Below are 12,062 nucleotides of genomic sequence, written 5' to 3' on the forward strand. Positions count from 1 at the left end.
AGATTACCTAAAGAATGCCCAAATAATATTCTTGACAGAGTAATCCATGTTGACCTAATAGAATTAGCCATGCTTGATTTTGATATAATCTTCGGTATAGATTGGCTCCATGAGTTTTATGCTAAAATAGACTATCAAAACAGGGTAGTAAGGTTTCAGTTTCCAAACGAGTTAGAGCTGGAGGGGCGTGGTTAAAATCCAACAAGACAAATAATTTCAAACCTTAAAGCCAATAAGATGTTATCTAAGGGGTATTTATACCACTTTCTAAGACTCAATGACTTAGAGCATGAGGTTCCTTCTATAGACTCTGCGCCCATATTGAATGAATTTCAAGATGTTTTTCTAGAGGATTTACCAGAAATCCCTCCTGAATGCAAAATTGATTTTGGTGTTGACTTAGATCCCAACATCAAACTGATTTCAATTCCTCCCTATAGAATGGCTCCAGCTAAACTCAATGAGTTGAAGTTTAAATTAAAAGATCTACTTGATAAGGGCTTCATCAGGCTGAGAAAATTCATATGGGGTGATCAAGTGTTGTTTGTCAAGAAAAAGGATGGAACTCTTAGAATGTGTGTCGATTATCATCAACTCAACAAAGTCAATATAAAAAAACAAATACCCTCTCCCCAGAATTGATGATCTATTTGATCAACTCCAAGGTTCAAGTGTCTTTAAAAAATAGATCTTTGGTCAGGGTATTACAAGCTTAGAGTGAGACAAGAGGACATTCCTAAGACTTTCTGCCATTCTAGGTATGGTCATCACGAGTTTTTTGTCATGTCATTTGGTCTTACAAACACACCAGCCACGTTTATGAACCTTATGAATAGGGTCTTCCATGAATACCTTGATTTTTTTGTCATATTATTCATAAATGACATTCTCATATACTCTATGTCTAGAGAAGAGCATGAACAACATTTGAGAATGACATTACAAGCACTCATGGAACATCAATTGTATGGAAAGTTCAGTAAATATGAGTTTTGGCTCAAATCAGTGACCTTTCTTGGTCATGTTGTGACCGACCAGGGTGTTGAAGTCAATCAAAAAAAGGTTGAATCGGTGAAGAATTTTCCGAGACCTCTCACTCCCACAGATATTCGGAGTTTCTTTAATTTGACTAATTATTATCGCAGGTTTGTTGTGTGTTTTTCTACTATTGCTTCTCCATTGACAGACTTAGAGAAGAATAAGGTGAAGTTTGAGTGGTCTGCAAAGTGTAAGAAGAGCTTCAAAGATATCATAGACAGACTCACTCCAACCACAATGCTTACATTGCTGAGGAGTGGTGAAAGGTATATGGTATATTATGATTCTTCTCGAATAGGTTTGGGATTTGTTCTTATGCAGGGTGGAAAGGTGATTGCATATGCATCCAGGCAGTTGAAAGTCCATGAGAAGAATTACCCTTCCCATGATATTGAGTTAGCTGTTGTGGTCTTTGTGTTAAAACTGTGGAGACATTACATGTATAGTGTACATGTTGATGTATTTACTCACCATAAAATTCATCAGTATGCTTTTCACAGAAAGAACTAAATCTTCGGCAGAGAAGATGGTTGGAGCTGCTCAAAGTTATGACTTGAGTGTTCACTATCACCTAGGTAAGGCAAATGAAGTGGTTGATGTTTTGAGACTATTGAGCATTGCCAGTGTGTCTCATATTGATGATGAGAAGAAATATCGGGTTAAAGAAGTACACCAATTTGTTAGACTAGGTGTACGGCTGGTGGATATACCAAATGGGGTTGTTTCATTTCATTCCAGTTTTGAATCCTCATTTATTGTAGATTTCAAAGCTAAGAAGCATCTCGGCTCAGTACTTATGGATTTGAACAACTCGGTGTTGAGTAAGCTGAATGAGTCATTCTCCCTAGGGGAGGATGGTGTGTTTAGATACCAGAGTAGATTATATGCCAAATATTGATGATTTGAGGCCTATTATTGTTGAGGCTCTTGGCTCCATGTATTCTATCCATCCAGGTTCTGCCAAGATGTATCATGACCTCAAGGAGATCAATAGGTGGGAAGGTATGAAAAGAGATATCTCTAAGTTTGTGGAGAAGTGTCCCAGTTGCCAACAGTTTAACACTATACACCTTAAGCATGGGGTCTTACCCAGTAAATTGACATCCCAACATCAAAATGGGAGGATATTAATATGGATTTTGGGGTTATTCTGCCCATGACAAGGAAACTGCAAGATTCCCTTTGGGTCGTTGTTGACATCATGACTAAGTCTGCACCCATCATAACTGTGAAGTCTACTTAAAGGGGCGAAGACTATACCAAGTTTTATATTGATGATATAGTGATATGGCATGGGATCCCTTTATATATCATTTTATATAGAGGAGCCCAGTTCAGTTTTCATTTTTGAAGATCTTTCATAAAGAGCATGGGTACAAAGGTGAAGCTTAGTACTGCTTTTCATCCCCAGGTGGATGGACAGGCAGAGCGTACCATTAAGAACCTTAAAGACATGCTGAGAGCATGTGTTATTGACTTCAAGGGGAATTCGGGTTGATGACTTGTCGCTGATTGAGTTCTCTTAAAATAATAGCTACCCTTCCAATATTGGGATGTCACCTTTTGAAGCATTATATGATAGGATATGTAGGTCTCCAGTTGGGTGGTTTGAGGTAGAATAGTCTTCCATCCTTGGATCTAAGATCATAAATGAGGCTGTGGAAAAGGTTAGGATGATTAGGGATAGATTTGCTACTACTTACAGTCATCAAAAATCCTATGCAAATAACAGGAAGAGAGATCTTGAACTTTAGATGGGTGATAAAGTCTACCTGAAGATATCACCAATGAAAGGGGTGATGAAGTTTGGTAAGAAAGGGAAGTTGAGTCCAAGGTATATAGGTCCGTATGAGATCTTACAACGAGTAGGAAATGTGGCCTATGAACTGAAGTTACCACAAGACTTGGCTCCTGTGCATCTAGTGTTTAATATTTCAATGATTAAGAAGTGTTTAGGCGATCCAGCATCCATCCTCCCTGTTGAGGGGTTAGGAGTTGATGAGAACCTTTCTTATGAAAAGGTTCAAGTTAAAATCTTAGATTTGTAAGTGAAGTAGCTTATGAACAAGGATGCTGCCACCGTGAAGGTATTATGGAGAAACCATCTTGTTGAGGGAGAAACATGGGAGGCCAAGGCCGATATGAGATCCCGTTACCCTCACTTGTTAAGTTCTTGAGGTTAGATATACTCTTCCTAAATCTTGTTTTGTTTAAGTAAATTTTACTTATTAGCGCATTAGTCGATTTGATGTTTTAAGTCTATAATCGTGTGTCTTACACTTGCACTATATGACTAAAAATAAGTTCATGCTTGCATTCATGTTGCTGTTTTTGTACAGCGTAGACATGATTTTTGTGTTGCATGAGTTATGATGTGCATAAAGTTAAGTGTTATTGAGAATGAAGTTCCTCAATCTCAAATATGAAGCTTCATAGAAGCTTGAGTAATATGCATCATCCAGAGTAAGTGTGAATCAGAAATTCACAAAGAGTAAAGTTTCAAGTATGTTAATGTGTTTTCGAAATTAACATCTTTGACTTAAAATGATGTGTAGTGTCATTCGGGGACGAATGTTCCTAAGGGGGGGGGGATAATGTATCATTCAAAAAATGTACTCGTCGAGTGAAAACCCTATTAGGTTTTAAGAATAGCTATGGGGGTGCATAGGAATCCCAATACCCAATATTGAGTAGTATTGGGCATATTAGAAAATATTGGCTTAAGAGTGTTAGGCAATTACTCTATATAAACAAGGGTATATATTAAAATCCAAGCTTGTCTAAGAAATATATCTGCAATGAAAACCCTAAGCTAAAAATACACATATTAATTCTCAACTCAACAAATAATATCCAAGTTTCAAGCCTAGGTACCATGACACATGATTATTTAAAATGGTTATGTAGATTAAGCAGTGTCCAAAGACATAGTTAGGATCCTTGGGACAATAATTAAACATTCCAAATGAACCATAAAGAAAAATTAGTTATAAAAGTACAAGAAAAACATGTGCAATCACATGTGAAACCGGCCAGGGGGGGACAATGCAACCACCTAACCGAATTCGGTTAGGGTAGTTAGGGGCAGGCATGTACACGGGTCCATCCATGTGGGGTACAACTCCCTAACAACCTCTAGACTCTAACTATTATTTTAAGAGAACTCAATCAGGGACAAGTGATAATCCCAATTCCCCTTGAAGTCAATAACACATGCTCTCAGCATGTCTTCAAAAGTCTTAATGGTACGCTCCGCCTGTCCATCCGTCTAGGGATGAAAAGCAGTACTGAGCTTCACCTTTGTACCCATTCTCTTTAGGAAAGCTCATAAAAAATGAGAAGTGAACTGGGCTCCTCTATACGAAATGATAGATAAAGGTATCCCATGGCATCTCACTATCTCATCAATATAAAACTTGGCATAATCTTTGGTCGTTTAAAAGACTTCACAGCAATGAAAGGTGAAGACTTAGTCATCCTGTCAACAATGACCCAAATGGAATCTTGCAGTTTCCATGTCCTTGACAGACAAACCACAAAATCCATATTAATAGCCTCCCATTTCCATGTTGGGATCTCAATTGATTGGGTAAGACCCCAGGAAACGTAAGACCTAGTCGGGTGACAGCAATCGTGCAACTAACTAATAGACAACCTAGTACATAACCTAGGATGTCCAAAAGGGTTAGTTATGCTCCTAATGACTTAGGGTTACTTTGGTAATTACCCTAGGCCCCTTAATTAATTAAATTATCAACATAATTAATTAAATAAAAATCATTACGTTGGCCGAGAAACATAGAAAAATTTAAAATTTAACTAAGTTAAATTCTCTCTTATTTTTAGTCAACTTAGGAGGGGCATTTTAGTACTCAACTAATTAATTTATTTAATTAAGTAAATTATCCTAAGATGAATTAGATTATATAAGTTCCTAAGACTTATACTCACGTTCAAACACTAGAAAACTCACGACTCAAAACAGTACACAATCGTGAGATAAAAAGTTAAGCAAAATGTAGAAAAATAGAAAGGTTCTCTTCGGCGATTTCAAGGTATTCTTCAAGGTTTTCGGACAAGGTGATCTTCCAGATTCAATTCTACATTAGGTATGGGTTTTCTCTCCTGGAATTCTTTCTTCAAGAGGCCTTTCAAACGGTTTAAATTCATGAATGTCGAAAATAGGGTTGTTCTCAATGATATTGTTGAACGTCTATCTCCCTAGTTATCCTTGTTTTTTAGTCTATGAGTATATAGATGTAATCTCTAACATGTTATTGGTATGTGGTGCTAACTGATATTTATGTGTAGGTTCTTAATTTGTTAATGACTAATGAGGGCTATATGTTTGATTCATACGATTAGGTTATTAGTTATATGAAATAAAGAATGATGTAATGCTAAATTATGTTCGAGAATATGAAGTTTCTTAAAAGTTGATTATTAAATTAGCTATTGTTAAATGTAGACTTGCTTATATTGAGGAGATCACTATAATACATTAATGGAATTAATTGATGTGGCTAGTGATAACATAATAAAAGTTATTTAAGTAAAAGTTTGGCTTATGCCAATAAATTGGCTAATAATACATTGTCCAAAAAGTTGAATGGAATTGGCTTACAATGTTATTTCAAAGATATGATAAAAAAAATTTGGCTAATGACTATGTAAAACAAAATTAAGCATGAAAAATGTAACTTTGAATTCATAACCAAGGGTATGCCAATTATTGGGATAAGTCCCAACATACACTTTCCAAATGAACTATGAAAATAAGTAAGTATATTGAACAAAGTTTATAATGTTCATAAAGTGTAGTATAAAGTTACTAAAAGACATTGAAAAATATAAGGTATGTAATAACATAATCCAAAGTTCAAGAATTATGAAAGTGACCAGAATGAGGTGTTAAAAGAATTGAGACAAGTCTCACTCACTCCTAGACATTTATGTTAAAGATACTCCCATAAAAGGGTGTTAATAATCATGAAACAAGTCTCATTAACACCAAGATGATAATGTAAGGTTAAATTAACGTTAATAATCATGAAACAAGTCTCATTAACACCAAGATGATAATGTAAGGTTAAATTAACATTTAAACCATTAAATAAAGGGATAACTGTTTATCCAAAGATTTAAGTAAACCTCATAACTTGAAGCAAGCTTCCATAATGTTTGAGTCAACTCTAAAAGATGTAAAGAAAAAGAAGTTGAGCAAAGCATCTATAGACTAGAACTGATCTTGTGCCAGCACATGTAAGCCTCATGAGATGAGGCTACCATAAAGGTGGACAAGTAGTCTCGATATTTCTCCTAGTCTTCGAACTATCTTGCCAGCATGGAAATTAGAAAGTGGATTCCACCTAAGAGAGCTGTATGATGCGGTTTCACTTTGGATGATGAAACCACCCTTCGGTGTGGGACAGGCATTGTATTTCATGCTTAGATCACATGATCTATGTAGTTTAAATTCTCAAATAAAGTATTCGGTTCACTTTAGCCGTGAACCACCTCTTTTTGGTGCGGGGAAGACACTGAACTTGGTTTCACTTTAGTCAGTGAACCACCCCTTTTCGGTATGGGAAGACACTGGATTTCATGTTAGCTCACATGATTTAGGTTCACTTTGACCGGTTTACCACCCCTTCTAGGTGTGGGGTAGACACTGGATTTCATATTAGCTCGCATGATCTTAATGCTAAAGATTTCTTTAAGGAACAACAAAAAAAAAAGAAATGTAATTTCAAAGTGAGGTAATAAAGTAAGAGCTTAAGTATGTAAAATAATATGTGGTTGGTAAGAAGAAGTTTTAAAAAGTTATTGGCTTGTTCCAATATCATCACGTTAAGCAAATGATCAAATAATAGGCATAGCCAAATAAAAAATTGGCTTATGATGACTTCTTATATTATGCCAATAAAGGGGAGTAAAACATAATGGCAAATAAATGTCCCACAAGCTCCATAATATGAAAATTATGAAATAAGTGGCCTAGCTAATAAAGATTTGCTTATAAAGATTTCATGCCCAATCTAACAAGAATGGAATGAGTAACTTGTAGTAAGGTTAGCCAAATAATTTCCTTAGTCTTCTGGATTACTAACTTGATTCATTGCAGGTATGGGACTACAATGACTCATTGCACACGTAAGTAAAACATAAGATTAAAGAGATCTTTGAACTACACAACAAGAAAAAAAAGACTGAAAAATAAACTAAGTGTTGGGGAAGGAGCTCTCAGGTTTGTTGGAGCAAAGTTCAAAATTTTCATTTGAGTTTTTCTAAAATTATTTTCATGATTTTAAGGTCTTATGATCATATAGAAAATTATTTGTATGGTTTGGATGCATTAAAATATGTAATATTCATACAATAATTCACAAATAACGAATTAAGAAAGTCTAGTTACTTCACTTTCCAGAAATGGCATGTTGTTATAGGAAGAACTTTCCCTGATTAAGCATAGTTCTTATGTGTATATGTTCATATACCCATACTTAGTAAAAGTGTCTACTAACCCTATTCTATTACTATTTTATAGGCGCAGGTCATAGATCAGATTGAAGACTCATTGAAACGGTTTGGATCAGCGATCTCCAAACTTTTGTAGGCCCGCTTAAGTTCGAGGATGCTACTACACATATCATTCTAGCTTAGTACTTTAGACATAGCTTGTGGATATTGTCCCTAGCATTTCATTTCAGACTCTTATTCAAAGCTTCGTATTAAGGTCGCTTGGCAAACTATTAAGACATATTAATTTCTTTATTGAATTGCTTAATAGATTGTAGATTTGTTTAGTTTGAACATATTTGAATATAACTCTATATAGTAATTATATGAAGTGTATGTATGTATACTTCATGGTGTTCTAAAAGTTTTACATTTTGTTCAAATTTAACAATATGATTGTGATGGAATCTAAGAAGAGGCTTATATGCGACCTTTGAGAGGTTAATGACGCCGGTTGCATTCAGATTCCAAAATCAGGTTACGACAGCCCCAAGTGATGGGGACTTCTCCTAGTGCTCGTCCATCTACCCAGATCTTGTACCATACCTGAGCCACATCCTTGAGGTGGTATGCATCCAACTAAGCCTTCTCCTCTTCATTAACACCCATAGCACATAGAATCTTGTGGACCTCGTCCACAAACTCCTGGGAATCCTCATTGGTTCTAGACTTGAGGTAGACTGGAGGATTCATCCCGAGGAAATCTCTCAGTCTGCTAGCCATGGTGCTAGCATGTGTGTTCTCCCTGGAGCACGCTCTCTAGTGGCCTTGGATGTGATAGCTTGTGCCTGAGCAGTGATGGCTTGGGCCATCTAAAACAGTGCTTCTCGCACTTCTTCATCCGTTAACGGAGCTGGGTTGACAGACTTTTGCACTCCAACAGCTGGGACTTGAGGATGAGCTTGGTTTCCCCAAGTAGCTGCTTCTCCAACTCTCTGGCTTGCGTTTCTTCTTGTGTTCATTTTTATACACGCACACACAAGAAGGAAGTTAGAGTCTAGAATGACACAAAATGTCAAAACTCTACACAGCACGATAAAGAGTAGAAGAAAGGAATATTCTTAACATCACTAAGTCTCTAAGTTATGGTTGTGGTACACTTCACAACCATAAGCTAGAAACTACGCAACGTGGTTGTTTTGAGCCTTATTTCCTAAGTAATTTTATCTCATGCTCTAGTACCAAGTTTATCACACCCGGGTGCTAGACCCTAGATGAGAGCGACGTCAACCTCTCAGAGTTTGCAAATAAGCCTCTTCTTAGATTTCATCACAATCATACAGTTAAATTTAGCAGAACTATAAAACATTTTAAATTTAATGAAGTGTACTTAGAGTTCATATAATTCTTGCATAAGATTGATATACTAACATCTCAATATAAACAACCATCTATTAACAGATTTAACAATTGAAACGAAGAATTCATAATATCATTTATAGTTGCCAAACGGCCTTAATACAAAATCTTGAACAAATGTTTGAAAGCACCCGCTAGGGATAATATCCACTAGATATGTTTAATATACTAAGGCTAGAAAATAAAGCGTATGCATCTTCGAACTCAAGAGGACCTACTAAAGTCTGTAGGTACTAGTCCAAACAGCTTCAACTAATCTTCAATCTTCATCTAAGACCTGCACCTACAAATTAGTAATTGTATAGGGGCTATTACACACTTGTAATAAGTATTGGTGTATGCACATAAACACATAAGAACTATGCATGATCAAGGAAAACTCTTCTTATAGGGACATGCCATTTTAAAAAAGTAAAGTCAGTTCACTTTACTTGTTCGTTATTTATGAATCATGCTATGATTATGACATATTTTCATGAATTTAAAGTAGACAACTCATTTTCTATATGAACATAAGACCTTGGAATCATGAACATAAATTTAGAACAACTCAAGCAAAATTTAATATTTTTGCTCCCCTTAGGCTGAGAGATCCCTTTCCCAGACTTTGTTTTATTTTCAGTCTTTTCTCTTTGTTGTTGTGTAGTTCAATGATGTCCTTTGATCCAATGTTTTACTTACTAGTGCAATGATTCATTGTAGTCCCATTAATACAATGACTCATGTAAGTAATCCAAAATACTAAGGAAATGATTTGACTACCCTACTCACAAGTTAATCTTTCTATTTTATTTAATTGGGCATGAAGTCTTTATAAGACGATATTTATTGGTTATGCCCATTATTTGATAATTTGCATAGTATAAATATGTTGGGTCATATATTCATACTTCAATTGATGAGTCATTATGTTTTGCTCCCTTTATTGGCATAAGCCAATAACTGTTAAAACTTCATTCTTATCATACATTGATGATTTGATATTCTTATGTTTTTGCTTTCTTAGTTCACTTTGAACTTACATTTCTTCTTCTTTGATCTCATGTTCACTTTGAACATGCTATATGGACTTAGTTTGTACTTTTAAGACTTCCATTTGGTTATTTCTGTGCAATGACTAAGAATGACATACATCATTACTTAGTCTAACCTCACCCTTTGGTCATCCTATCCGAACATCCCTCATCTTCATTGTTCTTTATTTCTTACTTTATTAAATAAATCTTTAGCATTTAACCGAAATAGATCATGTGAGCTAACATGAAATCCATTTTCTTCCCCACATTGAGAAAAGGCGGTTCACCGGCCAAAGTGAAACCAAACACTTTCTAGCTTTCTTAGGTGGATCCACTAGCTAGTAACATATGCTGGCGACATAGATCAAAGACTATGAGAATTTGGAGACCCTTATCCACCTTGGTAATAGTCTCATCTTATGAGGCTTACATGTGCTTGAACAAGCTCATTACTAGTCTATTAGTGCTTAGCTCAATTTGTCAAACTTTACAACTTTTAGACTTGACTCATACACTATGGAATCTTACTTCTAGTATAAGGTATGCTTAGATCAATGGATGACTTTTCATCCCTTTCTATACTTGATGCATGTGAACTTAAATCTTACATTATAGTTATGATGTAAATGAGATCTCACGATTTCTAAGACCCTCTTATGTGAGTATCTTTAACATAATTGTTTAGGTTCCAGTGAGACCTGTGTCACTTCCTTTAACATCCCATTCTAGATCAATTTCATAACTCATAAGCATTTAGTTATTTCATTACTCACCTTATCTTGTTCAATGTTATTTGATAGTCTTGTACCATTCTTGATGAAAGTTATAAGGATATATTCAATGTGCTACTATGTTCACCAGTTCATTTAGATAGGGTATGTTGGGACTTGTCCCAATCATAGGCATACCCTAAGTTATGAGTTCATTGAGTTACATCTTTTCAATTCAATCTTTAATATGTATTTAGCCTTACAAGAAACATCATAATTTACATAGTCCATATAAGATTCGTATGACTTAGTCATTGGCCAATTCTATTACATATTTTGGAAATAATATTGTTGGCCAATTTATTGGCACAAATCAAAGTTTCACTAAACACTTGTCATGATATTATCAACAGCCAAGTCAATTAACTTCATGTAGATACTATAGTAATATCATCATTTTAAGCAATCCAACTTTTAACATTTGATTAGCTTATAATATCAATTCAGTGCTTAGTTTGGCAAAGCTATAAAGTTGATTTGGCATTGAAGATTCATTAACTAGCTTTCATCTTATTTCTTCTTGGAAAAATTGCATTCCAAACACTTACAAACATATCGAATGTAAACACACAGAGTAATTGAAGCCTTCATTCCTTTCAACGGTGAAGTGAATTTCATAAACGACTTTTAACAATTTCATCTTCTCAAACAAAATTAGGCATTACAATATTTCTTGTCTCATGTAAACTAATATTCTAATAATAAGAATCTAACCTAGAGGTCTCATTCCACATCATCAAATCACAGAAACCTACACATAATGATTAGTGAGCACCACATACAAACAACATGCTTGAGATTTATGTTGTACATACCACAATAATCGGAATAGGGAGAACTAGGGAGATGAACATTCAAAAATTTAATTGGGAACAACCCTAGTTTCGGTTTTCTTGAATTCAATACGTTTGAAAATCCTTATGGGGAAAGGAAACCAAGAGAGAACACCCATACCTTACTATAGAACTGAATCTACGAAGATCACCATGTACTTTGCACGAAAATCTTGAAGAATTGCCTTGAAATCGCCTAAGGTGAATCAAGAGTATTTTTCTATTTTTCTTACGTTTATTCATTGTTTTTAAGTCATGGGTTTCTACTAGATAAACGTAAGTCTAAGTCATAGGAACTGAATATTGACTGATTCAACTTAGGCTAATTAACTTAATTAAGTAAATCAATTAGGTAATTACCAAAATGCCCCTCCTAAGTTGACTAAATAAAGGAGAGCATTTGACTTAGCCCAATTCTGAAAATTTGCTAAGCGTTTCGGGTTTGATCGTGAATTTAAATTAATTAATTAAGTTTCTACTTTAATTAACTAAGTGACCTAGGGTAATTACTAAAGCACCCCTAGTTC

At 35.1% G+C, this 12,062-nt stretch overlaps 1 protein-coding gene across 1 annotated transcript; it reads left to right on the forward strand.

Moving 5' to 3' along the window:
• The first annotated feature begins 1,564 nt into the window (after positions 1 to 1,564).
• Positions 1,565 to 2,536, forward strand: LOC138338743 (uncharacterized). Its single transcript, XM_069289830.1, has 3 exons — positions 1,565 to 1,895; positions 1,993 to 2,120; positions 2,405 to 2,536. The coding sequence occupies exons 1-3, from the start codon at positions 1,565 to 1,567 to the stop codon at positions 2,534 to 2,536; spliced, it is 591 nt and encodes a 196-aa protein (XP_069145931.1).
• The last annotated feature ends 9,526 nt before the right edge of the window (positions 2,537 to 12,062 follow it).

The sequence above is a fragment of the Solanum lycopersicum genome, chromosome 10, assembly GCF_036512215.1.
Source record: "Solanum lycopersicum chromosome 10, SLM_r2.1".
Classification (NCBI taxonomy): Eukaryota; Viridiplantae; Streptophyta; class Magnoliopsida; order Solanales; family Solanaceae; genus Solanum; species Solanum lycopersicum.

Coding starts and splice junctions, on each gene's coding strand:
- LOC138338743 (XM_069289830.1), top strand. CDS start 1,565: ATGGTTGGAGCTGCTCAAAGTTATGACTTGAGTGTTCACTATCACCTA. Junction 1,896..1,992: donor ATTCTCCCTAGGGGAGGATG/GTGTGTTTAGAT, acceptor CTATCCATCCAG/GTTCTGCCAAGATGTATCAT. Junction 2,121..2,404: donor CTATACACCTTAAGCATGGG/GTCTTACCCAGT, acceptor TCTTTCATAAAG/AGCATGGGTACAAAGGTGAA.